Source organism: Solenopsis invicta, chromosome 3 (genome assembly GCF_016802725.1).
Source record: "Solenopsis invicta isolate M01_SB chromosome 3, UNIL_Sinv_3.0, whole genome shotgun sequence".
NCBI lineage: Eukaryota > Metazoa > Arthropoda > Insecta > Hymenoptera > Formicidae > Solenopsis > Solenopsis invicta.
In genome coordinates this window covers 1,252,501-1,280,158 of record NC_052666.1, presented here as the reverse complement: position 1 = coordinate 1,280,158, position 27,658 = coordinate 1,252,501, and the positions used below count along the sequence as shown (strand labels likewise).

General features: G+C 31.2%; 6 protein-coding genes and 1 non-coding gene across 7 annotated transcripts in view; 2 read left to right on the top strand and 5 right to left on the bottom strand.

Annotated features, from left to right (window-relative positions):
- Window positions 1–564: 564 nt before the first annotated feature.
- LOC105208233 (protein RRP5 homolog) lies at window positions 565–5,207 on the top strand. Its single transcript, XM_011178032.3, has 3 exons — window positions 565–1,804; window positions 2,457–2,622; window positions 3,683–5,207. The coding sequence occupies exons 1-3, from the start codon at window positions 727–729 to the stop codon at window positions 3,837–3,839; spliced, it is 1,401 nt and encodes a 466-aa protein (XP_011176334.3). The 5' UTR covers window positions 565–726; the 3' UTR covers window positions 3,840–5,207.
- LOC120357173 lies at window positions 4,748–6,480 on the bottom strand. Its single transcript, XM_039447011.1, has 2 exons — window positions 6,251–6,480; window positions 4,748–6,160 (listed from the first exon to the last, which is right to left on the bottom strand). Exons 1-2 carry the CDS (start codon window positions 6,443–6,445, stop codon window positions 5,882–5,884), a joined length of 474 nt encoding a protein of 157 aa, XP_039302945.1. The 5' UTR covers window positions 6,446–6,480; the 3' UTR covers window positions 4,748–5,881.
- On the bottom strand, window positions 4,748–7,552 carry LOC105208231. Its single transcript, XM_039447013.1, has 4 exons — window positions 7,307–7,552; window positions 7,070–7,169; window positions 6,539–6,986; window positions 4,748–5,721 (listed from the first exon to the last, which is right to left on the bottom strand). The coding sequence occupies exons 2-4, from the start codon at window positions 7,086–7,088 to the stop codon at window positions 5,682–5,684; spliced, it is 507 nt and encodes a 168-aa protein (XP_039302947.1). The 5' UTR covers window positions 7,089–7,169; window positions 7,307–7,552; the 3' UTR covers window positions 4,748–5,681.
- On the bottom strand, window positions 4,931–5,572 carry LOC105208232 (F-box protein At3g58530). The gene is made up of 2 exons (XM_026138108.2): window positions 5,388–5,572; window positions 4,931–5,246 (listed from the first exon to the last, which is right to left on the bottom strand). Exons 1-2 carry the CDS (start codon window positions 5,570–5,572, stop codon window positions 4,931–4,933), a joined length of 501 nt encoding a protein of 166 aa, XP_025993893.2.
- Window positions 7,553–8,469: 917 nt separating the features above from the next.
- Window positions 8,470–14,074, top strand: LOC105208234 (ribonuclease H2 subunit A). Its single transcript, XM_011178033.3, has 2 exons — window positions 8,470–8,874; window positions 10,373–14,074. Exons 1-2 carry the CDS (start codon window positions 8,662–8,664, stop codon window positions 11,219–11,221), a joined length of 1,062 nt encoding a protein of 353 aa, XP_011176335.1. The 5' UTR covers window positions 8,470–8,661; the 3' UTR covers window positions 11,222–14,074.
- Window positions 14,075–15,198: 1,124 nt separating this feature from the next.
- The window catches only part of LOC105208235, a 185,386-nt gene continuing 172,926 nt past the window's right edge, over window positions 15,199–27,658 (bottom strand). Inside the window, exons 5-7 of the mRNA XM_026138096.2 lie at window positions 24,438–24,577; window positions 18,171–18,432; window positions 15,199–17,030 (exon numbers count right to left, since the gene is read on the bottom strand). Of these exons, the coding sequence (XP_025993881.1) occupies window positions 16,963–17,030; window positions 18,171–18,432; window positions 24,438–24,577 (470 nt within the window). The 3' untranslated portion in view covers window positions 15,199–16,962. The remainder of the gene's footprint in view (window positions 17,031–18,170; window positions 18,433–24,437; window positions 24,578–27,658) is intronic.
- LOC113004535 lies at window positions 23,135–23,253 on the bottom strand. The gene has a single exon (XR_003269095.1). It is a non-coding gene; the product is annotated as a 5S ribosomal RNA (ribosomal RNA).

The following is a 27,658-nucleotide window of genomic DNA, read 5'->3' as shown; positions in this document are numbered from 1 at the left end:
TATTTTTACTAAGTTTATAATAAACAGGAATTTTATATGATATACTTGAAATATTATATGCTTTAATATGTACCTAATAATTAATAATTTTTTATTAATTTTGATTTGTTTCCGATATAACCACAAACTTTAGAATAGATTAATTAATTTTTACAAACAGAAATTTAAACGAAATCCAGTGTTTAGACAAAAAAAATTACAATAAATCTAAATTCAAATCATTCTTTTTAACTTTATCTTTGATTTTTTGTGTTATTATTTAAAAAAATAAAGAGACTTACTTTTCAAGCATGCTTCTCGGTCTCCACGCTTTCGTCATCAATCGGATTACATTTGAGACAGCAATCGTCAATCCGATTAGCCTAGGGAAATTTTCTATACCTACGTTGAGTACCATTGTTCAATCCAATCCGAGATCCGATTAAGCCCGTATCAGACTACGCATTGAAAATTGAAGATTGAAGATTAAAGATTGAGCTTTGGCCAATCAAAATAAAAGAAGTTAAAATTTCCTTGTTTTGATTGGTCAAATTTCAATCTTTAATCTTCAATCTCAATCTTCAATGCCTAGTCTGATACGGGCTTTAGTTATCGTAAACACCCGAGGTCTACAGATGTACTGCTTCCTCCACATGAGTTTGCAACTTTCTATGCTAAGGGAGGTCCACCCCATTCCCACCCCCACCCACCCACCTCCCGCGCGCGCGTTATATCGTTCCTATTTGTATGCTAAAATCTGCATTTGAAACTCCAAAAAACAAAATCATAAAGGAGCCGTCTTCTATCATGAATAAACAATCGAAGAAGAAGAAGAAGTCTAAACTACACGAAGTTGATCTTATAAATCCACCAAAAGTACCGAAGGAAGTGTCGAAGGAAGCTTCAAGAGATAAAGCAAATGAGGAGAAGAGTAAATGCGAAATCAAAGAGGACAGTAGAATAAAAGATATAAATCCACCAAAAGAAGTACCGAAGGAAGTGTCGAAGGCAGCTCCAAGAGATAAAGCAAATGAGAAGAAAAATAAAAGCAAAATCAAAGAGGACAGTAGAATAAAAGATATAGATGAGAGTTCCGAATCAGATGAAAGTGAAATGGAGGCAAATGAGTCAACGAACCGATTGCGCGTTCCAGAATGTGGATTTTCTTGGGACAGTAAAGCAAAATTGACCGTTTCTACTAATATTGAAACGTCTAGCGACAACGAGGAGCCTGAAGAGGAGCCCAAACGGAAGAAGAAGAAGCTGAGTGCGGCTGAACGGCGGGAGCAAGAACGACAGAAGGAACGCGAAATTCGCCAACGAGAGGAAGCTCTAGCGAGTAATCAGACACCCAATTCGATCGATCAATTCGATAGATTGGTTTTATCGAGTCCCGACAGCTCGCTAGTGTGGCTGCGTTACATGGCGTATCATCTGCAGGCCACAGAGATCGACAAGGCACGAGCTGTTGCGAGACGAGCCATCAAAACAATCAATTTCAGAGAGGAGAATGAACGGCTAAACATATGGAACGCGTGGCTTAATCTGGAATCCAGATACGGCACCGCCGAATCCCCGAATGACGTTTTCCAAGAAGCCGTGAGGACGAATGACGCGTATAAGGTGTATATGCACATGCTGACTGTACAGGCGGACGCCGGTAGAAAGAATGAGCTCGAGAAATTGATCAGTACCGTGATAGGCAAGTTCAAACAGCATCCTCAGACGTGGATAGACTGTGGTACTGCTTTGCTGAAAATCGGCATGAAGGAAAAATCACGACAGATCATGCAACGGGCATTGCAATCCTTGCCCGCGTCTCAGCGTAAGTACACATACACACACTCATCGCTCTTTCAAGGTTGTTAGCTATTAGGGAAAGAGAGAAAAAGTTAAGGAATTAAAAAATAGTCAAGAAAGAAATTTATTCACCTAAGATAACATTAAATTGCTGTATAATACTAATTTTTAATTTTCACATTTTTTAAAAAATGATTAGAGATATATATTTCCAAGATAATGAAAAAAATTATAGATTGTTTTACATTGCATTTAAAATAATAAAAGAAAATTGACGACGATTTAAAACATAGATCAAAAATTATATCAATAAGACAGAAATGTGATTCAATGGAAATATTTGTAAATTATGAAATAATAACAAAGATCTAAATTTTTTACGTAAATATTTTAAGTATTTAAGATGTTTTATGTAAAGTTGTATTGCAATGCCTTAGTTATTCTGTAAATGAACAAAGAATCTGCAAAAAGAGTGGATTTTTCCTATTTTAGGCCTATTTTTAAGCCTTCGATTTTAAAAACAAATTTTATGCCAAAAGATAGCTTATGATGAGATTAATCACAGAAAAGTTTTATGTTGAGCAACCGATTGGTCTCAGAGATATAGAAATTGTAATGTTTTTTTCTTATTTTATTACCATAATTCTATACTATAGTTTAAAACTATACATTTGCAGATATAAACCTGCTAGTAAGATTTGCGAATTTGGAGAATAAACTAGGCGACCAGGAACGCGCACAAACATTGTTCGAGAACATTCTGAGTTCTTATCCAAAACGCGTCGACGTTTGGTCGTGTTATGTGGATTGCTTGATAAAATCCAAAAACATTGATTTAGCCAGGTAATAATAAATTCACAGTTTTATTACAAATAAATCGGTTATTTGAAAAATAATAAAAGTGAAAACATTTTAGATAATTAAGAAAATGGTTTTTACAACTGCAGTGCTACATATTAAAAACTCTAAAAAAAATACCTTATCTCGTTCATTAATTGGTGTTAAGAGAAAAACATCCCTTTAAAAACTTTTTTCTATTTTGAAACATATTTCTATAAAGAAATTTAATTTTAAAAATGTTTACGTTATATTGTTTCTTAATGAAATAAACATTTTGATACATATAAAATGGAGTTTATAAATTAGGAAAATTTAAATGAAAAATTCCTTTTAAGGATGTTACAAAAGAACAAGTTGTCTTTTAACTTGAAAGTTAAATATCTTAAGAAGGATATTTAACTTACAATTGAAAGAAATCAGAATTCATAAAAAAAGCAAATTCACAACTTTAAATTTCCATGATAAAGTGATTTATTATTGAGTGTATTAAAGAGTATAACATAAGAAAAAACACAGTCACCAATTTATAATATTTCTCATATGAATGGTAGTTTTGCAGACTTACAAAGGAGTTTTTAATGTGTTATTGAAAGTTGTAATGTAATGGTATTTTCAAAGGAAATATCTATTTCCTCTGATTCAGACTCCTCTAATATCTCGATGTCGACAAAAATTGACTTGTGTTATTTTTCTCTCAAATGACCAATTTAAATATATTATGCAACAATAAATAGATTATTTGGCAGCAGGTAGAAAAAAATTTAAGAAGTGATTCTAGATAAAATAAAATCAGTAAGAACGAAATTACGATTGAAGTTTCCTAAAGCATGGGAATATTTACAATTAAAAAACAAAGTTTCTTAATCTTAATTTTATTATTCTTGATTTTCGTTTTATTTTATCGTTTAGAATCATTCTTAAATTTTCTCCTACTTGTTATCGAAAACCTTCTATATATCATTAATATATCATTTAAATGTTATATATCAGAATATACTTACTTGTAGGCTTGAGTTTCAAGTTAATTATATAATCAATTTCATGTGCATTTGTTCATTTACAGAAAAGTATTGGAACGAGCATGCGTCCAGACGCTTCCACCGAGAAAAATAAAAACCCTCTTCACAAAATTTATAAATTTCGAAGAAAAATACGGTACATCTGAGGCTGTAGCTCGCGTGCGGCAGATGGCTGCGGATTATGTGGAAAATCATATATAAATTGTATAATATAAGTTTCTTTTTTTTTTCATTAAATAATGTTAATTTGACGCATATATAAAATGTCTCGAATTTAAATGTTAAACTTTGAGAGTACATAGGAGATTGATAAGAAAAAATCTTAAACATTTGCTTATTCTTATTTTGTTTCAAAGAAAATAATGAACAAAAATTTTTTATTTATTTACACTGGGTCCACATATAATTTCTTTAATTGATATTGTTAATAATTATTTTTTTGTAAATATAGTTTTGTCCATCTGTATTATTTTTGATAGAAATGAAATGTGATTGTAAAATGACTTAGGAAACCATTGTTTTTTAGTTCTCCTAGGCACTGTTGAAGTTTCAACTTTTAAATTCGAGTTAAATTTTAAATTTGATAACTTGTATAACGAGTAGAATATTTCTCTATCAATTTTATATATTTAAAATTTGGTATCAGCGATGAGGTATTACAAAAAGATTGCAGGCCATGGGTAAATTTTCGTAACCATCAAATGGGCCCAGAGATAATTGAAAAGCGATGACGTTATCAACTTAGATAAAAATTTGCAATTTTTAACATAAATATTTGATTGATACATTATTCAATTATACTATAATAATATATAATTATACTATAAGTTCTATGAGTTCAATGCGGACACGACTAAACAATGTGTGAAAAAGCCTATCGGAGCTGATTGGCATTGATTAGAGTAGATCGACTCTCATTGTCTGACACCCGACGACCCATGACCAACCAATCTGGTTAATGGTGCTATATACTTGAATTATCTAATTAGACCTTAAAATAGAACATATGACGTGATTAACCCGACATGTCCCACATATTCTTTTTAATTCAAATGGACTCAAAAAATCTGAAGCTCAAATTCGAAAATATCGAAATAAATTTATTTCTATTAATTTCAATTAATCTTTATTTATTGGGTATATTTCAGTATTAACAATTTGCTTTGCGAGACTAAGCGTTCTTTCTCTGTCAGATTCTGTCGTTTCATATTAAAATTGAATAAGTATATATCAAAATTTGTGATAAGATCCATATTCTAAATAATTAGCACATTTGTGATGAATCATAATTTTTAAACTACATTATCATGGATAATTAATATATGCTGATATTCTTCGTTCCATTGATCAATCAAACTTTTCTTAATACCAGTACAGTAAAGATCAATCTTTTCCAGTTTCGAACACTTCAATAAAATCTCGGAACATATGTCAGATGGTACAAGTATGTTTGACAAATCTAAGTATTTTAAGTTTTTGCACAGCATCAGTGTTGTCAAATCACGATCGGTGATTCCCTGAAAATTTCCTAAGTTGATATTTTCCAAGTGTTGACAAGAAGATAACAATCTATGGAAACTATCACTACTCCAATTGTAGCTTACACACCTGTTGTAAACGAGTTATGATTATTACAGTCCTTCATTCGCAAATAAAAAAATATAGCTGTTTCAAAATGCATGTAAGACAGGCAAACAGATCGAATTTTCAATGAAAATATGGTAATATGTATTAAAAAAAGTCACGTACCCTCCAATATTCAATTCCTGTAAATTTTTACACTCAGCAAGAGCATCAATACCTTGCCACGTAATAGAGTTTTCTCCTTCGAAATTTATGCTTTCCAAATTTGGACATGAATTTTTCAACTCTATTGCAACTACATCCACTGTAGGCGTACCTATTAGTACGCCTGCTATGTTCAAGTCACGCATCTGTCGATTATTCCTCAGTATATTACAAAGAGTATAAATTTCTATATAATCTATCTCTTGAAGATGTAAACGTTCCAAAAATTCGAGTCTTTCGAGATACGAAACTCCTTCACTGGTTATATCTTCTCCACAGTAATTTAGATCCAATTCTAATATAAAAAATACATATAAATTAATCATATACATCTTATCTATAATTTTAACAATTATATTTACATACATATATACGTTTCAAATTTTTAGATATCTCTGAAATTTTACGTATAGCTAAGTCATTGATAGAACGACAGTAATTTAGTTTCAGGTGTGTTAATGTCTGCCACATGTATCAAGAAAATCAATAAATTCCGAAACAAGAAATAAACAAAATGACAGATCCAATTGTGACAAGTATTCGCATCTGGGAGCATAATAACGGAATTTAGTAGCTATATCAGAATTCCAACACGTAAAGTGTGTATCTCTCATGTTCAAGTTTTTGTAAAACATAGGGTCCCATGATAAAATATTCAAGTGTTTATTGACCTGACTCATACAACGTAATGACTGTAAATCTAATTTTTTAAATATTTCTAATATTATTTCATTCTGCAAAAATAAAATAATGTTAGTACAATACATGAGATAATATTAACAGTAAATATTATTGTGATAAATAAATTTCTTAAAATACTTTACTGGAAACATAGAAAAATTGGAATGTGATAGCTTCTTGGATTCATCTGAAGAGAACTGAATATTTTCTTTAAACTTTTTACATTTCGATTCATCTTTTAACAAAGAGCAACCATTATATTCTTGTTTAGGAGATTGAGATACATGCTTATATTCATGTTCACATTTATGAAAACTCTGTATTTCTGCAAGCAACATTTGAGTAAATTAATTTTTATCTTTAAGAGAATAAAGAAATATTGAATTTATTATTTAAAGTAGTCTTATTTAAAGTTATTTAAGTGATTATACCTTTTAGAAATAATGAAATATTTACGAAATTCCTTTTGAAGATAATATATATCCTCGTATCCAATATCTAAATAAGGAATTTCCCCTGGAATCCATCTACTGGAATTCTTGATATATTTCAATAGATAAGCTAAATCTTGATTGGGTCTTTTAGGAAGTATTAATTCTGATGTACCGATAAGCATTACAGCAGCTAGTTTTGTGCAATTAAAACTTAAAATGCTATTTTGAAATTCTAATCTCAGCATTACAGTTTTAAATTTACACAATCGTAAAGGCAGTAAAAATAGGGTTAAATCTCGTTGGAGACAAGATCCATCACTTTTGTGCCATAACATAAACCACTGATTATCATAATTTTTAACCCAAATTCGAACTAAGTTATCAGAATTATCTATTACGTGCATGCAGAGTTTAATAGGATATACAGCTTCATGAAACTCAATATCTGCAAAATAGAAAATACAATCTTTTTAAAAAGAGAACTATACTTTTGACAAAATCTTATCTATTAATGCAAATTTTACATACTAATAAAATTTGTATTCATATTGTATTTGCCAATCCAATTCAAAAATTGGCAATCAATTAAGTTCAGTTCTACTTCGTCTGATCTTGATTCATAAGCAGTCTACAATTAAAATATATCAGTTAACTTAAAAGTTACAAATTGCGGTGTTAAATATTACAGAATAAAGTAGTGGAAAGGTAGAATGTGATTAAATAGATAGGTTATACAATGTGTTATAATTGTAGTCAGTAACATACCTCATCAAACGGCTGACAAGAATTGTCATAATTTGTATATTTCTCAGGTGGTCCAATTATGTTATCAAAACAAGATGTGTTACGATTATCCCATTGGTAAAAAAATTTATTTTTTACAAATTGATAAACAAAATCCGTTTTATAATCGTCCTCTCCTACAGATATTTTGTCAATGTAGGGATATTTATTAGCATTCTCATAATAAAAAAGAACACCTGAATGAAGAATGTGGCCGTTGCCATATTTTTTTCTCTAAAAGAAAATGAAACGCTTTCATTAAAAAAAAAAATCCTTTTCACAAAAATTACAAATTTCGAAGCAAAATATGGTATGTATGTACATCCGAGACTGTAGCTTGCGTGCAGCAGATAGCTGCGGATTATGTGAAAAAACACATAAAGTTTGTTTGTTTTTTTTTTTTTTCAATAAATAAATGTTAATTTAATACATACATATTAAATGTCCCGAATTTAAATGTTAAACTTTGAGAGTATATATGGGAGATTACTAAGAAAAAAGCTATTTGCTCATTCTTATTTTGTTTCAGAGAAAATGATAAAAAAACAAAAATTTTTTTATCCTTTATTTATTTACACTGGGACTGTATACAATTTCTTTGGTTGATACTGGTTTACAATTTTATTTTTCTTGTAAATATCATTTCGTCCATCCGTATTATTTTTGATAGAAATAAAATGTGATTGTAAAATAACTTGGGAAACCATGGCACATATATTGTCTTTAGTTCTCCTACGCATTGTTGAAATTTTAACTTTTAAATTTGAGTTAAATTTCAAATTTGATAACCTGTATAACGAGTAGACTATTTCTCTATCAATGTTATTTATTTAATATTGTTTAATATTTGGTATCAGCACTGATGAGGTATTACGAAAAGATTGGTCAGTCACGGATAAATTTTTGTAACCGTCAAATAGAGTCGATGTAATTGACGAGCGATGGCATTTATCAACTTAGTTAAAAATTTGCAATTGTTATTATAAATATTTGAATAATACATTATAAAGTTCTTGATTTTTTATTATATAAAAAATGGCTTATGCCAAAATAATGGTGCCTAAATCGATTAAACGTGTAGTCAATATATAATTTTTCTGGTAGGATAAAAATTGTGGTTGAACAATAAAATTCATTCTATATATTATACTTACTATATAATTTATTATATTAGTGGCAATTGTGGAAGCTATTTTTCATTCATGAAACAAATTAGAACAAATTAGAATAGTACTCAAGCATAAACCATATATTTTACATAGAGGTATTCCACGTGGAAATGGTATGACCCATGTGACCACATGTGACTTGAAAGAAGTTTAAGGTTATGTTAGATCATGTTAGAATGCTTTGTTTTGATCGAGCGCTTACGCCGGTATAAAATTGTAAAAATGAATGAGAAGAATGAAAGTGCGATGAAAAATGGCAATCGAGAGGAGGAGGAGGAAGATTTGTGCAAAGAAGCAATTAACGGCCTCATTCGCAGAGAAGATTTACATTCATTTTTCGAACGTAGCTGCCACAGCGTCAACAAGATTCACTTTTCGGCGGTAAATATTTTTTTTTATCATTTATGAATAAAATGAAACGAAACAATGTTGATAAAATAAATAATTCTATGTACATTTGACATTATAACTGCGAATATGTTTCCAAATGTAAATATGAATGTATTTTGTTGGTTTTTATAAGTATAACAATTAACCTGCTGTCTACAATCTATAGGTCAATTGTGTAAACTTTAGTTGAATGAAAATTACAAAAGTGAGCAAATTCATTAGAGCTTGACAAATCAAATTATAAATATTTTATTGAATTTACTCACTTTTGTAATTTTCACCAAGTTGTATAATACACAATTGATCCTCTGAAGACCAAAGCACAAATGTTTTCTTAATGCTTAAAAAGTTAATCAATCAAAGTCTTTCATTTCTGGCTTGTGAAAAGAAATAAAAGGATTTTATTTGATTGATTCTCTAATGGGTTATGCGTTATGTGTTAAGCAAGAATCTGTGTTTCAGTTAGACGCAAGCTTTTTGGCACAATTTTACTCTCAATTTTACGGCTCAAATTAAAATTTTTTTATCAGATAAAGATTTTAACATTTAAATTTAAAAAAACTGTTAATGTTGGAAAGCAACTATAGAATTTTCCAAATTGTTCGAAAACTTAGAACAGTATAAAACTTATATCAGACAAAACCTAAGTTACAGACAGGAGTAAAAATATGATTGCAAACGGAGGGTTAATTTAAGTCACTTTTACAATTTGATTTTTTGTATGTACAAATCTTGTATGTCTTATACCATCTGTATAATATTTAATGCATTCATACTAGTTTACTATTTCTTTTATTTTAATATAAATTGCAATAAAATAAAAATTTGTTTTAATTTCTTGTTTGTAATAAATAATATGAAATAAATTGATTATAAATATAAATTTAGTACAAATTTGATTTAGTATTTTTATTGATGATTGTTGTTTTTTTTTCTCAGTGGTTCTATTTTCATGGCCACTATTGTGTGTCGAATATGGCTCCATTATAATATTTCATTTTATAAATACTTTGCAAATATTGTTGATGAAGAAACAAATATTAAGGCTTTATGTGTCAAAGCATAATCAAAAATATTAAAATCTTATAGATTGTACATAGAAAAAAAAGTATAAACCTAAGAAGTTTGCAGTTTTTAAATTTCGATAATTTTTAACTAAACAATTCTTAACACTTAACACACACCTTTATTACTCAGACTCTTATACATGATTGGTCATTTGTGTCCATTGGTAATTTTATTTTTCATTACTTTTATAAGTATATAAAATTGATCACATAACATATATTTTAAGAAACATTTTTAGAAAGTATTTGTATGGTTATATACTAAAAAAATATATAAATATAATTAATTATAATCAACAAAATATTTTCAAGAAAAATACATAGGATACAAATATCCTAAAGTGTACGTCAAGTGTTAAAAGAATGCAGAGATATCAAGATGTAATTGAACTGTTGATTTATCGATGCGAAATATTATACAGGTTCCCAAGATTTGCAAGGATGAACCGTGTCAGCTCGGAGTCGATGAGGCGGGTCGCGGTCCGGTTTTAGGTCCGATGGTCTATGGAATCTCGTACGCTCCGTTATCTCAGAAACAACTGCTCGTTGATCTGGGCTGTGCCGATTCCAAGAGCCTGACAGAGAAGAAACGCGATGAGATATTTGACGACATCTGCGAGCGTAAAGAGAACATCGGTTGGGCGATTGAGGCGATATCGCCGAACATTATCTCCAATAGCATGTATCGTCGCACCAAGGTCTCGTTGAACGAGGTCTCCATGATATCAGCTACAAATTTAATCCAGGGAGCGATCGAGGCAGGCGTGAATGTCGCTGAGATCTACGTGGACACTGTGGGCAAGCCTGAATCATATCAGGCGCGACTAAAAGGTGTGTTTCCCGGGATCAAGATAGTCGTAGCAAAAAAGGCCGACGCGACCTATCCGATCGTCAGCGCGGCCAGCATATGTGCCAAGGTGACGCGGGATCACGCGATACGCGCGTGGCGGTTTCGCGAGGGTGAAAACATCGAGACGCAGTACGGCAGCGGCTATCCCACCGATCCAGTGACGAAAAAGTGGCTGTCCACGAACGTGGACCGGGTATTCGGTTTTCCGCAACTCGTCCGGTTTAGCTGGTCCACCGCCGAGCAGATTCTCGAATCGAAAGCGTTGACGGTGGAATGGGAAGAAACGGAGGAGCCAGAAACTACCAACGAGCAGAAGATCTTGAAATTTTTCGCCAAATCCCCGGCTAAATCGTCCAACGGTCATGTGAAAAAGCATCCGTTCTTCACGGAACGTTGTCTATCCAATGCAACTACCTTATGATGTTTGCTTTATGCTGATTTCCTTCCTTCTCATTGTGCTCATATAATGGGATTTTAAAGAGCCTTAACGTAAGACAATATCGAATTATTATATAGCTTATAATGTTTAGTGATGATTTTTATATTTAATCAAGACATGTACGAGACATTCAGAGTAAAAGTGGATTAAACGTATCTTTTCCTCTAAAAATATCTAAGATACAGGGTGAATCTTAATGGTTGCGTTAATGTTTTACCGAATGCAACCGTATAATCCACTAAATATAATTCTTTACAATTAGGTCTCTCTCATGGTAAAATGTTGACACAGTCATTAAGATTCACTTTCTATATAATAAATATTCAATATTACTTTCAATATCTTTCGTTACGGTTTTATTAGATCGATGTACAACACATTTTGGGAGAAATTTACGCGATTTACTGAAGAAAATATTTCTGCAGATTAGAGTTTAACGATATCATTCTTCTTTGTAACTTGATATTACAGCGTTTTACCTTGAAACGTTTATTATATTATAACGTAAATTAAAGATAAGTATATATCGACCGACTTACGAGAGATTTTATATATATATGTATAATATATGTATATATATTTATATACATATGTACAAGAACGTGTGTCCTTACAGCTACCATAGATAAAGAGTGTGGCAAGTTTTTATTTACGAAATCTTTTCTACACACCATGCCACCGTGATTAATTAACAATTAGGAATGCTTAGCGTGAAAAGTTCGAAAATCTTTGGTAAACGCACGCTACAGTCACACACGCCGTACAATTATTCCTAGGATATAATCTTGTTAATGTACGATTAATAGCGACTAGATCGTTAAGGGCTACTGTATGGTGGCGAACAGAAACGACGATTTGTCTTGTTTACGTTGCGTTCGCTGCCTCTGCTTGGTTGTTATGTACTAGATTCTCGATTCGTGTTTATTTTATTGATTTACAGGGGCACACACGCGTCGTGTAAGTTCATCGTGCGCGTCGCCCTCGTTTTCTTAACTAAATATCTGCCATCCGAGACGAATCGAGTGTGTGGTATATTGATATAAATTAATCTTGTAGAACAAAATGACATTTTTAGATACTTTTAAGGAAGTTCTCCAATCTTTTCACAATATAAAAATTTGAACAAATTTGAAAATAAATTTATAATTAATATATATAGGCATTCCAAATTTTCTCGAATTTTTTGATTGTATGACGTTTTTTAAAATAATTTTTTAAATTAATATTGAGTTTTACGAGAGAAAAAAAGTAATTTTTTAAGTAATTTAATCTCAAACAAATGTAAGAAATTAAAAAGAATTATATTCATAAGAAGAATGATATTGAAAAGTACATTTTAAAATTTAAAAAAAAATGAAGTTTTACCATATAATTTTTGTAATATAAAAGGTTTACACAAATGTTTACATGAATTACACAATTTTCTTTAAATATGATATCACACACACATTAATGAACATGTAACAACATCGCTTGTTTTTATATTTAAATTATTATGAATAATTTTTTTACATGAATATTTATTAATATTATAAAAAAGATATTTTTAAATAACAAATTATCGTTTTTATTACTTAAATTTTATTAATTATTTATCATTTTGAAGATGGCAATGCCAAAGACTTTTGTAAAAGGTATGTGAATGAAGTCATATAATTTCGATCTATTTTTTTAAACTGGAGAAACTCCTTAAGTATCTAAACTTTTTAAATAAATATTCAATAAATACTTGAAGATGACCGAAATATTTTAATAATCGCAAATTGCACGTCGATGTCCAATTCGAAAATTTGCGAAGAATTTCCTCGTGTACGGCTAAATTGTTAATATTATATCGTCTTAAAATTCAGTGAAGTATACTTGCATTTTATCGTTCCAGACGTGGCATAGTTAATGAAAATTCAATAAAACGCAGACCCATGCCATAGTTTGCACAGCTGATACGTGCTAGCCGTACACAGTGAATATTCAGACGAAGTCGCACGCGCGTGTGTGCACTCGAACAAATCGATTTACGCACTTTATGTATGAGTCGCTGCAAGCAGTGTAAAAAGTCGGAACACCAAATTTTCGCGATGAATATCAGTATGGCAGTGCATATAATCCGATGAATGTACGAGACGTGCCAAGCAAAAATGTTGCAAGTGCTATTTTTTTCATTTTTAGAGAGAAACGGAAAATACATATTTTTTTAAACTATTTAAAAATTCTACAAAAGAGAATCACCGTAATAACTGCCAACATTTTGGGATATTATATTATTAAAAGGAAAACAATTGTTAACGGAATGATAATGCCAAAGTCAGGACTGACTGTGTCCTCAGTTTATCTCCAATGGGAATAAAATCTTGAAAACGTATTCTGAAATCAAATTGAAGGCCAGAGTAGATCTGGCAATAGCAATGCGACAACAAACTCTGAACAGATTTCTTTATCGCAAAGTGCTTACAGATTCGCAACATTGATCAAATCTATCACCAGACATGTCGATAGAGTATTATCAATAAATAAAGATCAAATCTGTTTTTAGAAACAAAAATAAATCAAAATAAAATCTTTGCATTAATTTTTACAGAACCAAAATTTGCCTTGTCAAAAATGCATCTCATTTATTTTCGTCTTTGAACCTAATTTTGAGCATTTACCTTCAAAATCACTTAATTAGAATATAAATGAAAAATCCCATAATGCTATATCATTGTGTAGTTTTTTTTTTATTTACAAGAAATAAAACTCTGCCGCATTTATCTATCGACGATGCCGTGTTTTAGTTTGGTTATTTTAGTGAAGATTCTTTGAATTTTTGCTATTAATTTGTTATCAATATGTATTAAATAGACCTGTTCGCTTTCAACTGCTAATCTCATGTATTTTAATTACAGATGCTGTTGTATTTTTGCATAATTAATGAATGCTGACACTTTCGCAATAGCAAAACTGCTTAAAGTCGTAGTGCAGTTTGTCGCTAATGCGTTCAGCAGACTTGCTCGCTTTCGGCTGCCTATCTGTTAATATATATAGTTGCATTTTTGCAAAATGTTTCTTGCTTTATTTACAGTAGTAAAACTGCTTGGCGCTTGCCATCAATCTGCCAATGTGCTATTGTATTTTGCCAACAGAGGTTGCTGCATATTGATGGAATGTGCTAACAGAATTGGCAATAACAAAATATAATATATGTTTCCCATTTACGGTTTTTCAGCCAACAGAATCTGCCAAGATTTGCACTTTAATTTAACTGTTACAGGGATAAAGTTATAGGTAAGCAATAACCCACTGACATAAGGCTGCTGTTCGAAGAGCGCGCTATTAGCAATATTTCATCATTCTACCTTTATCAGTCATACGTATCACAGACGTAAAATAAAGATAAAATGATGCAATAACGTTGATAGCATGCTCCGTGAACGCAGCATAATGTCCATTTGCACCAATGTAAACTAACTTTGTAGATTAACTCAGTTTAACTTACTGTTTATCTTTTTCCAATTCTTAGAACTAAAAAAAAAGATAAAGAGTAAGTTAAACTGAGATCAAAGTTAACCTGTGTTGGTGGAAATAGGCATGAGACTCATTTAGCTGAATAAAATAAAATTTCTTGGTTGGACAATTTTGTTTGATTGAATTTGCATTCAATTTGTTTATATTAACGAAACGTTATATTATCAGAACAAGTAAAATGTTGTGCTAATCAAATTTTTTACTTTGGATTTACTTGTTTGTATAGAATTTCAATAGCGATAATAAACAGATTTACCTCATAGTGAGAAAAAAAAATTGAAATATTCAGAAGCAAACGTTACTTGTGACATTTTCTTTAATATTTATTAGTTATAAAAAAAAATTGATTGTGACAAATATACATTTACGGAATATACATTTTTGAATATCATTTCTATAAAATGTATTTTATTTCTTTACTAATTGGTTTATTTACTATAAATAAAATTTTATTTTACTATATTTAAATAAAGATTTATTTCAATGAAATATATGTCAAGTAAATTTTTAAGTATTTTTTTTCAAGGTGTTTCAAATAATTTATATTTGTATCGCGACTGCTAAGCAATATAGGACATTGCCCTTAGAGAAAACGTTCTCCCGTAAGAAAAATACCTTGCGGTGCATTATAATTAATGCACCCGCGTAAGTCTCGACACTTTGCAAAGGTGATGCTTTTGTAGTTAACTCGAACTAGATTCAACGGTTCTTATTTTGACTTCAGAGTTCTTATACTCTAATCAACATTTAGTTGATTAAATTTTTTGTTGATGCAATAAAAAATTTAATTTGAAAATTTGATATTATTAATATGCAAACTTGATTTAATGATTAAAATATAATTTAATAAGATACTAACCAAATTTAGCTACACATAAGATAACTGTATCCTATATGGCCTACTTTCTGTTTCTAAGTAGTTATAATAACATTACATGATGTGAACAAATAACGGCAGTATATCGTACAGGCTATCAACGTGACTTGTTTGCAACAGTTCACTTTATGTATTCTATTATTGGCAGTGAGATCAAAGTTAGAATTTTTTTGATTGTGTTTCTAATTTAGACTCGGCAAAAAAATAGAAAAAAAAAACGTGAAACTTACGTGGGCCATATAGGATACAGTTATTTTAATTAGCATTTGATTTGTTGTAACCATATTTTTGTTAATATTACTAAATTTTCCAACTAAATTGTTGCATCGACTAAAGCATTTGTCCATATCCAAACAACAGATTTAATTGATTCAATTACATTTGATTTCATTCAATTAAATGGGTTTCTCAGTGCAATTTCGATAAAAAAATTTTAATCAAATTCCAATTTAAAAAATAACGTTAAAGTTGTTAAAATTTCAAAAACGTAAAATCCAAATTGTTTTAAGTTGCATGTTTTATTTTTCTTCACTTGTAACAGTATTTTCCTCGATATTATAGTATGCGACAGAATATTTGTAACCTATTCATACTGTAAAATGCATTTGCAGAATTTTGGCACTTTTATTTTGCAGTGGCACGTCTCATGCGACCATGGAACAATACTAGAAAAAATATTGTAACAACAAATAATTTGGTTAAAGTGTACTGGACAAAAACTACTTAGTATAAACAAATATTTTTTTCACTTACATGTATTTTGCAGAAGCAATTAAATTTTTTGTTATTGACAAAAAATTTTGATTGCTGTTAAAAAATGCCTCAACTAAACAGCTTTCGCTGAAGGCACTAAATTTTTTTTATTTCGTTAGTACATGCACATACAAAAATATTTGTTTACACTAACTAAATATTTATATTAACTAAATAGTTTTATTCGGTACACTTTAAACAAATTTTTCGTGAGTTACAACGAAATATTTTTTCCTAGTGAACGGCTTTTTTATGTCACGCACTGTACACGAGATACAATTCGAAAATCGAACGACGAGGTCACCGCAAATCTTCCAAAATCTTTTTATCACTTCTGAGAAGAGAAAAAGAATCCATTGTTCCTTTGCAACGAAAATCTTCTCTGAACGTTCGAATGAAGTTCTAACGTAGTTCGATAGTGTCGTCTGCCTATTATTGATTAGTATGTGGTCTCTAACTCCACTAATTGCAATTATAAAAAATATAAACAACATGGGTAATTTTATATGACGTAATCATATCGCATTACGAGGGTGGCTTTCGCATATCTGGGAAGGGTGAGCACGAAGATGGAGTATGGTGTCCTTGATCCTTACCGAAGCATTAGTAATCCCATGATCACCAGCACGACGCATGGTCCTAACGCTATACTTCCGCTCGCTGAAAAAGATAAAAGAGTGGGCATGAGTTCGCGTCTTCTGTAAGAGGGGCATTTTCATAAATATTCGGGAAAAATTCAAAGTTTAAATTTTAAAATTGGAGCTCGGTTAAACGAGTTTAGTTAAAGCGATTTGCACGTATAAGTGCGCTGTAAAAAAATGAGCAAATTAAAAGGGGGCTACAGATTTGCGTGTCCGCGAAATTGGACTTTTAATCTTTCGATCTCTTTGCGCGTCTCTCTCCGTGCGATTCGGCATTTTATAAAATTCCCTCCTTAGTCCCCACGTTGGGGGGCTGTCCCCAAAGTGATCGAGTTTTGTGCAAAACGAGTTACGTGTTTACGCTTTGGCTTGCGCGATAGAACTAAAACAGCGTATCGGAGAGAAACGACGTTGAGTTGCTGAACTATCCGCGCGTCAGAACGAGCTTCGAGTTGGAGATGTTAACACCGAAAGGGCTGGGATCCATTATTTCGGTCGCTAAGCCCTTCTCACGCGGCCACAAAGCCTATACTTTTTGCGGACTTGTAATCAATATTAACGACGTGAACTGTGAAAAACGTCAGTTTTTTTACACGAGCTTGAAAAGCGATTCTTATCCCCCTTTACCCGGGTTGGGTAATGGCTCTTCAAGATAGATTCTCGTTCCAATCTTTTTGATGTTAAGGTAAATAAAACGTCTAACTCGGAAAGTTAATATTTTCATGTCGAATGATATTGTTTAAAAATTTTTTAATTGCTCTAAACAAATTAACATTTAACGGATGTTTAATTAAAACACGTATATGACATAGTAAATCAAATTCGCACCGTTTAATTTCCTTTATCAGCTTTGACTTACAATTTTACCTCTTTATTCCTGTATCCTGTTAAAATATTATAGTTAAACATGTTATATCAAAGAGAAAATTACGTACAAATTAATTTTATATCTCGAATAATAGAGCTCCAATTTATAAAGGGAAAAGGGTTTTTTTTCTTTTTATATTTTGATTCGTCTCTCCTACCGAGAGGGTTAACAAGAGTAGTTGAATCAAAAGACACGACAAAGAAATCCGTGTTCGTGCGGCAAAGCATTTCGTCCTTGTCGCCACGTCATCTACCCTCAGTCAAGGGCTGGCCGGGAGATTTCTTTTTTTACCTAGGATATGCTCGGCGTGCGTGTGCCCTTGCGCCCTTGTCTCTCTGCTCTCCATTACCGGTATCTTCAGAGGCCTCTCACCCTCTATGCTGAGCTCATTCGATTTCCAATATACGGTATATATCCTCGCCAGGCATTTGATCTTCAAGTCTCCCTTCTTGAAGTGCTTCGGGCGCAGACGGAACTCTAGACCGAGTGTGGAGGTCTCCAGATCGTTCCGGTCCCTGACGAGAGGGTGGGGTCTCAAGAACTGCTGCTCGACCTAATCGAAGTGAAGAAGCGGTACTGTATATTCTCTCTCAACCTGAACGATGATGACGATGACGATGACAAGGTCGTTCCCTTCGCCACGAAAAATGTTCACTGGCGCGTCATCGTTTACGTCGTTAATGTCTTTTTTTGCTAAATTAACGACGAGTCTCTAAAATTCTCTTATCTACACTCAAAAAATGATGGAGTGATTTTGACAAGGATAGGCGTAGATTCGATGTTAATTTTCACCATGTGTTTAGCGGTAACATTTAACAATATACCTTCTGGAAAATTTAGGTCTTGTCCAATTCTGTATAGTCAAATTTTATAATAAGTGTGATTGGCCTCAACGTGAATAGGCGCCACAGACAAATTTTCTTTCTAAATTTCCCAAACAATTCAGGTATAAATCCTGTGTCTGTTATTTAGATTGGTGAAGTACCAAACATATGCGACATCACAATATTTGATATAAATCATTTATCTACATTAGTTAATTTTCTACAGTCAAAAAATTGTGACTGCACTTGCAAGACTATCTTTTGAGTGTGATGAGAACTTTACGTGTGTATACGTATAAACATTCATTTTTAAGTTTAAATTTTTTTAGAAGAGTAGCGCGATACTGAAAAGATTCTGTCTCAATTCTACAGAAAAATCTTACCCAATCGAACGAAAATTGCTGGCGGATTAGTTGGAAAGTGAACCTTAGATTACTACTTTTAATTTTTGATTACATCATTATTATCATAGATCTAGAGATCTAGAGCATCTTTGAATAAGTACTCAGTACTAAAAGTACGTATTGGGTCAAAATCTCATCGGTATTCAACACTTGGAAATGTCTGCAGCCCTAACAGCACAAGATATCGTATGAATATTTTAGATATTGTACGAATATTCGTACAATATCATAATATCGTACAACATATTTATACGATATCACAAGATTCGTTAGATATCATGTGCTGTTAGGGAAAGAGTTAAGCGAAGAACAAATGCTGATCTTTTCCTAGATCTTTTCTGCTGGAAACAAGAGATTCAGCTTAAATGTCATTTTAATATCTTCAAGACATATATTTTTTCCTTTTATTTAAATAAAACGTAATAACGTCGTCAGTGCTTAGCGTCACAAATTAAATACACTGCATTATCTGTCTAATCAACTTCGTTCCAGGAAAATTGACTCTTGACCCGCGAGCTCTCCCTGAGAGTACTATATAAACTTTTAATATCGTTCAGCAAAAGATTGTTATCTCTCTCATTAAATTTTGTTGCAACTTCTGTGACAAAAATTAAGAAGCACCCTAACATACAACACTAATTCCAATCACGATAATGGAATTATTCAACGTCTCATCTCTTCGCGCGCGTTCCCACGCGAACTCGTGCTACTTTTCTTAAATTCAATGCGTTTGCACCGTAATTTAGAGGGCATCTTCTACGAATATCGCGAAAGTCTATCTTCTAATCTAAGATTATCGGTTTTGAATACTGATTAAATGTAATCCCGATTTTAATAAGCCACGAAGTGAACGCGCTGAAAGACTAATCAGGCAATTTTGAGTGCGCGCGAGCGTTCGCTCGCAACACACGAAGATTAATTACCCAAGGACCAATTATTATTTGTTCGCGAATGAAAAATGAAAAAGTTCCCCGCGCGCACGCCATAGAATGCACTTTGCAAAATTAATCCTCGAGCTTTGTTAGCGCGTAATCGCGGGTCAACGAGACATTAACGTGGGTGGCCGGTGCAGAGATGCGTTATTTTCGCGGAAGAACGAAATTTGCGGTGGAAAACTTTTGACAACGCTTGAGAGAGAAAGGGAGAGAGAGAAGGGGGGAACTAAGAGAGGAAAAAAGAGAGTGAACTGTTATGACTTTTCCTTGTCGTATAGTAATATCAAAGTGCGCTTTTACGGACGTAACTTCGTAGCGCGTGTATCACGATGGCGGTAAAACATGATGTATTACGAGGAAAAAGTCTTTATTAAGACAGACGTGCAGGTTTAACTTTGACACTTGTAGGAACATCTGATGAATATTTTAACGTCAGAATTCTCGATCCGTGAGAAGTAAAGTGGACTTGGATTTCGCTTCAATTAAATATTATTTAATATTTATTTAAAATTTAGTTACATGTGTATATATATATATGTATAATATTATATATGTATCAAGAGTATATATAACATGATGAGAATATAAAAAAAGATTAAAATTTTCGATTTTATTTTCATAAAAATCGAAATAATCGAGTATTGAATATTTTTCACAAAAAAAACATTACTATTAAATCAAAATTAATATATAAGAGGAATTTTTATTTAAAACTAATATATTCTATTTAAGGACGTATGACACATCACAAAGTATTATCAAAAATTTAAATATTTCATAGGTTACCCTATTATTACGTTTGATTATTTGTATAAAATTTAATCTTATTGTTAGTGAAAATTTTCTCTTACTGATTTGAAAGTTATTTAATTTTTTGTTTGTTCTTGATTCTTATATAAAATTGTGTTTTATAATGTTCATTTGCAAATTTGTGAAAGTCTCATTACAAATTAAATCAAATTTTTTACATATATTCATAAAACTTCAGTAAATGTTCAATAGTTTATTTGATTTCATTAAAATTATTTCAGTAGTAAAATTGAAAAAAAAAACTAGGTTTATTTTTGTTGCATAGACCATTATTAAACAAGTTTTTCATAGTTTGCTTCTTTGCAGCTGGTTTCAGAATTAAAATTCAAGAATCATCACAATTATTTTTTATCGTTGATGAGAAAAAAAATGAATATACCTAAGAAGACTGCAATTTTTAAATTACGATAACTTTTAGTTAATATTATAAAGCAAAAATATAATTTCTTGCTTATAATGATATATAAATGCTTGATAATCTTAAACATATCCAGACATTTAGCATATATGCCAAAATCAAAATATAAAATATAATGATTTAAAGATCTTTAAGTTATGTTACGTTGAAATTATGTTTAAGATGCCTTTCAACATAACATTGTTTGAAGACATTTTTAAATCGCTTTTAAGGCAGCTAGAAAATTAAGGTATTTTTAGGGATGTGTTTCTCAGTGAATATACAATGTATTGAAATAAATATTTTGTGGATTTACAAAGGAACATATAAATAATATAAAAAATTGTCAAAATAATGTTAATTTTATTGTTTTTCAGTTTTTCTAATAGTATCATTAAGGATACTATTAACTTAAAAACAAACATGTTTATTGCAGGATTGATTTCTCATACATCATGTGTTAGACACATCGGAAATAAAAAATTCAATAAGATTAATTCGTATGAGTGTCGCTATATTGTTTTTATCACAATTAATAATTTTTGTTAAAAAATAAAAAAAACTTTATGCCGTTTTGAAAAAAAAAAGTAGGAAAAACTACTGTTTTGTACTAAAGAACTTATTCAACCGATAATGTGACAATAATATAAACAAAGTGCCTTAACGGGCATAGCTAAATCTTAATGCTGATATTTATCGTGTGATTTTATATACCTTTTCAAGTACACTAAATTGCGCATTGAATAGATTTTTTGAGCATAACACAGTTTCAAATTGAACAAGAATTAGTAATATCACTTTATTAAATTGAAAATCAATTTAATAATAAATGTAGCTAACTCGCATCTGAATGCGAGAACCATTTTCCCTCTAAAAAATTGTACTACCTTTTTTGGTTATTTTGTTGTGTAAAAAGTACAATAAAATAAATATTTTTACCTTTTTTTGGTAGGAATGATAGACGTGTAAAACATAAGTTTCCCAAATTTCAGACCGATCGGTGCATTAGTTATTGAAATTTTTGTCCTGCCATGCAGAAAAAAAATCCGTTTGAAGAAAAACGCGTTTGAAGTTTGTAGTATTGAAAAATTGTGAAAAAACATACTTTGTGACTAATCTGCAATTCCTGCTTCATACCTTCAGCTTCATCAAACATATCGATTCTGATCTTTTTTAAATAATTTTTTAATAATCGATTTTTTTCAAAGTATCACAGCAGAATGACCTTTTAAGATGTCTAATGCCCTGACTTTGGACATAACGTTAGCTGCGTAATTTTAATCTTTTTTTAAAAAATTTAATGATAATCTTTTTCAACAAAATATTAAATTTTTATTTCAATATTGTAATAATTATCTAAGGAGCACAATATGATTACTTTGACAGTAGTATTATAAAAAATTCTAATTCATAATTTAAAAATATTGTTCTGTGTTTGCCATTATCTATATAAAATTATCTAGATAATCATTTAAATAAAGAAATAGCCTCATCTAATCTTTATCTAAATTATTATACTGTACGTTATCTTTATCTTTAAAAAGATAATATAAAGAAATATTATCTTTTTAAATTATCTGAGATAATGCAAATAACGAAAATAAAGTGTTATAACTTTCGATCGGGCCAAAAGTTATTTTATAAACCATTAATTTTCATTAAAAAAATATTAAATATTAACTTATTTAACCAACCCTGTATATTTTTTAAGTACCCAGAAGAGTTTTTAATATATTGAATGTAAGATAAGAACATTTATATTTCCAACATGGATTCTTCGAATTTAAAATAAAAATTTTTTCTCATTATTTTCTAAAGGAACAAGAAAGTATTAGAAATATTTATATATCTGTTTGCCTAAAAAAAAAAAACGAAAAAAAATTGAGGCCAACATCACACGGTGTTCCCAAGCGGTCACCCATCCAAGTACTAACCGTGCTCAACGCTGCTTGACTTCAGTGATCGGACGAGAACTGGTTTTCTCAGCGTGATATGGAAGTTGGCTGATCACTTGCGTTATTATATCTGGTTTTATATTTGTTACTTTCAAAATTTTGTTTCTTTTTTGTATAAAATAAATCTCATAAGAATCAACCATATCACATTAATTAACTAATTAATTAATTAGACAATAGTCTTTAGCTCCAAGTTACCATTTATCCTAACAAATTTTTTCAAGATTGCAAAATTTATTGCCAGTACTGAAAATCTATAAATACGTAAGGCTTACTATAGATTTTTACTGGCAATGTATATCGAAACATAGTTCAACAGTAGCGCAATGTAAAAATTTCCCCAAAACTATAAATTCGAAAACTTTTCGGAAAAAATTTGTCATTTATTATATAATGCAATTTATATTTATATATCTTTTTTCTATTTATAATTTTTATTTTTATTTGCGTAAAATTAAAAATGAGAAATATTTGTTCTCAGTATAATTATTTGAAGAATTTTTGTTTTTAAAAATATTATTTTAGAAATAAAAATATTTCATATTCTAAATTGTTTTTTGCTCAATAACGATATTATCTGAAAATTATCTAGATAAACCGATGAATTTTTTATCTTTTATCTAGATAAATAAAAATTAAATCATCTTTATCTTATCTAAGATACATTTATACGCAATTTATCTTATTTGTATCTACATAAATTTTAAATTATTTAAGCGCAACACTGATTGTTCTTCTATCTTCTATCCGATACTTTTTTAATTCGTGAAAATATTATTGAATAATAAGAATATATTTTTCTTCTTCATAAAATTTCTTTTGATAAAATATTAAATTTTATTATATAAACAAGCTATGTCTGTTTAACATTACATAATTTCATTTTAATATTTATATTTCGAAAAAAAAATATATTCTCAAAATAAAGATCTTTATTTTTCTATATAATTAATAATGATACTATTATAGCTACAGAATTCGTAGATAAGATCTCTCTTCCTACTACTCAACTGTGTCATGCGTAAGCGTGCGCGAATAGACTACTTTGGACGGATTTGCTAGGATCGTGGCTTATCTCGGACGTCGTTGATGTCGCCGTGAAACTTTTACGCTTCCGACAGCCCGAGAAGACATTTGCAGTTGCGGTACGCAAGCAAAGAGAGAGAGAGAGAGAGAGAGAGAGAGAGAGAGAGAGAAAGAGAGAGAGGTATGCTTCATGTCTTGAGCACTCACGGGTTCGGCGTTGATGAACCAGCTGAGCGTGGCATGTGGCTTCGACTTCGCCGAAGTGCAATTGAACCGCACAACGTCGCCGACTTGATAACGATGTTTCCCAGGTCGTGCCGTGATAACAGGTTCGTCCTCCGGCAAGGCTGGAAATATGTAGATGCACGTGAAAAATAATCCGCCGTGACAAAAAGAACGTAATATGTTCTTCGATTAGACCTGTCGAGCGACACGGGGCTTTTAACTTGTACGCCCGCTCGAATATTTTAACGCAATATCGCTCGAACTGGTAATTTTGTTGCGGCGGGCTTAACTTGTTTACGCTTACCAGCGCGGAAATTTTAATGGAGTAACACTTCGCTGTAATCATTGCACTCGATATAACGCATTTAGCTTTATATATGCACTATATACACTGTATATATTATATTTTTTATATATGTATGTATGTATGTATGTATATATGTACATATGTATACAGGGTGTTTTTTAATGGTTGTCCCCACATTTTACCATAGCAGCACGCATTTGTTATTTCTAATATAATAATATGTTAGAAATACATATCCGTCGGTAAATCATGCTCCTATGGTAAAAAGTGGGTACAATCATTAATGAACACCCTGTATATGTACATATGTATATATTTATGTATATGTGTTATACACGTGCGAGGACACACACATGCACGTAAAAGTGATCGTTTGGTGGAAAAACAGGAGCAATTGAGATCTTTGTCCCTCGCGCGGCGGAGAAAATAAATAATCAAATTCGTCCTGGATTAAAAAAGAACTGGATGGAAAACCAGCAACGGATCTTATTTAAACTTAAACGACTTTGGAGGCTCCATGCACGGTTGCCGTGGAATTCCTTTCAGTTGATATCTTTCATATTATTAATCAAGAGTTCAATTTGTGAAGAATGTTGCACTGAGAAAAAAGTATTTGACATTTATGACTATAATTAAATATTAAAATAATTATAATTAAAAACTCCACTTTTATAGGAGCTATTTTTATTACTACTATAGTGTTAGTAATTATTATAATATACAAAGTGTGTGCTCATAAAAAACTATTATAATTAGCATAATTTAATTACAGTAGACTTTGAAAATAATTATAAATTAATCATTTTTGGTGTCAACTATATTTAAACTTTAGAAGATAAAGTGGTTTCTATAATTAACTTAGGCGATGCTAGAGTCGTCTATATTATCGACAAAAATATCATTTTGTTAAACAAGTTGTACTTTCGTATTACGGAAATATAATTCCTTTTACAGAATTAAAATGCATACGCTAATGTACATGGGCTCTGGTGCATTTTTTATCAACAACAGAAAAAAGTAAAAAAGTCGGTCGATGAAATTATTAAGGAGATCTTAAAGTCCTTTTTTATCGACTAAACGATTAATTTTTGCGTATACCGTTTTTTCTAATTGCATTTACAGATTTAAAAACCCTTCTCTACAATTAAGGGGGAAAGGTCATGTAATCAGCTGAAAAAAAAGCTAATTTTCATAAATTTTTTGCGGCACAAGACTTTTAATGAATTAAATAACTTTAAATAACTCTCCATAACTTTTCTCACATATTTCTTATAATTAAATGTAGAAAAAATTGTTTTAAACCAAATTAGTTCAAATATAGCGACGTAATGACGTTTACTCTCCAAGTCCTAATTTGCGAGAGGGTCAAAACGGCGTACAATATAACTCAAAAAATATTCGATCAATATAGCTGAGACGGTACATGTTTATTTTTCATGAAATTCTCGACCGGAAGTACCTATAAAACTTGCAAGAATACTATTTTTTTCACATGATAAAAATGAAAATTTTATGCAAAAATTCGACATTTTTTCAAAACTGTGTAGAATTATTTTAGTATTTTTTGCTATCGGATTTAGGTTCTTCCGGTGTGCAATTTTATTAAAAAGACAGATTCGTTTGATTTTTTATTTCAGGATGAGATAAAGAAATACTGCATTGTACGCCATTTGGCCTCTTCAAAAACCAGAACTTGAGGAGCGAGCGTCATTACGCTCATATTTGAACCAATTTGGCTTTAAAAAATTTTTTCTACATGTATGAATTATAAGAAATATGTGAGAAAAGTTATGAACAGTTCATTAAAAATATTGTGCCACAAAAAAATGCCACAAGCTCATCTAGAGCTGTCAAAGGGTGCCAATATTCGCTTTATATAAATATTTGACGGTCTTTTCCTACAAAATAAGTGTGAGATGCAGATTAGACACCGGAACAACGTGGAATTTCCGAAATTTGGCTTAGAAGTCTAATATAAAAAATTAGCTTCTGCGAAAATTTGTGAGCATACGTAATTATTTCCAATTTTTTCGTTTTTTTATATACATATATAAAATTTGTTGCGTCCGTTATACATTACTAACCACACTTTGATTATGGAGAAGGCTTTTTAAATCTGTAAATGCAATTAGAGGAAACGGCGTGCGTGAAGATTAACGTTTAGTCGATGAAAAAGAACGACTTTAGGATCCCCTCAATGTTCATGGAAAAATCGCGATAAATAATTAAGCGTATATCAGTTTTGAGTTAATCAATGTCCGCGGCTGAAGGAGAACGCTTCACTTCCGATGCTCGCGACGATAATAAGGTAAGATTAACGAAAAACGCTTCAAACGTGAAAGTTATAGTCGAGAGTCATAAAGACGCATTACACTGTCGCAGGATGAATCGTCAGTGATTCGTCACCGGTCGCAGGTCGTTATTTTTGAGAGGGCCGATAATGTTCCCTCATTCATATAACAGACAAGTCAAAGCCAATGACGACGTAATTAACTCTTTCGGAGGTATTGGAACTGCAATTTGTTTTAATTCCCCCCCGCGTTAAGTGGCTTATGAAATCTTCAAAGCCGTTAAAATTCCTAATCCCGCGACGGAAAATCTCTCCCTTCTTCTTCTTCTTCTTCTTATTTTCTCCTTAAACGCGAAACGGAAAAATCCTCTCGTTAAATGACGCGTATAAATCATTGTCGCGGAATGAAATCGTTCCAAGTCATCTCTCACATTGGGCCACGCGTGATAAATCTTTCCTTCGCGCATTTGATTTTAATTCGAACGTGAAGAGAATCAAGTTTAGCGAGCGCTATCTCTTCCTCCCTTCCCTCGACGGTCGATGATAACAACGATATTTGGATAATAATAATTAGTGAAAAAGAATAGCAACCACGCGCGGATAAAT

Coding starts and splice junctions, on each gene's coding strand:
- LOC105208233 (XM_011178032.3), top strand. CDS start 727: ATGCTAAAATCTGCATTTGAAACTCCAAAAAACAAAATCATAAAGGAG. Junction 1,805..2,456: donor ATCCTTGCCCGCGTCTCAGC/GTAAGTACACAT, acceptor ATACATTTGCAG/ATATAAACCTGCTAGTAAGA. Junction 2,623..3,682: donor AAAAACATTGATTTAGCCAG/GTAATAATAAAT, acceptor GTTCATTTACAG/AAAAGTATTGGAACGAGCAT.
- LOC105208232 (XM_026138108.2), bottom strand. CDS start 5,572: ATGCGTGACTTGAACATAGCAGGCGTACTAATAGGTACGCCTACAGTG. Junction 5,247..5,387: donor CAGGAATTGAATATTGGAGG/GTACGTGACTTT, acceptor CGTTTACAACAG/GTGTGTAAGCTACAATTGGA.
- LOC120357173 (XM_039447011.1), bottom strand. CDS start 6,445: ATGTTGCTTGCAGAAATACAGAGTTTTCATAAATGTGAACATGAATAT. Junction 6,161..6,250: donor CCAATTTTTCTATGTTTCCA/GTAAAGTATTTT, acceptor TTATTTTTGCAG/AATGAAATAATATTAGAAAT.
- LOC105208231 (XM_039447013.1), bottom strand. Junction 5,722..6,538: donor TATTTCATTATTTCTAAAAG/GTATAATCACTT, acceptor TTTTTATATTAG/AATTGGATCTAAATTACTGT.
- LOC105208234 (XM_011178033.3), top strand. CDS start 8,662: ATGTTAGAATGCTTTGTTTTGATCGAGCGCTTACGCCGGTATAAAATT. Junction 8,875..10,372: donor ACAAGATTCACTTTTCGGCG/GTAAATATTTTT, acceptor AATATTATACAG/GTTCCCAAGATTTGCAAGGA.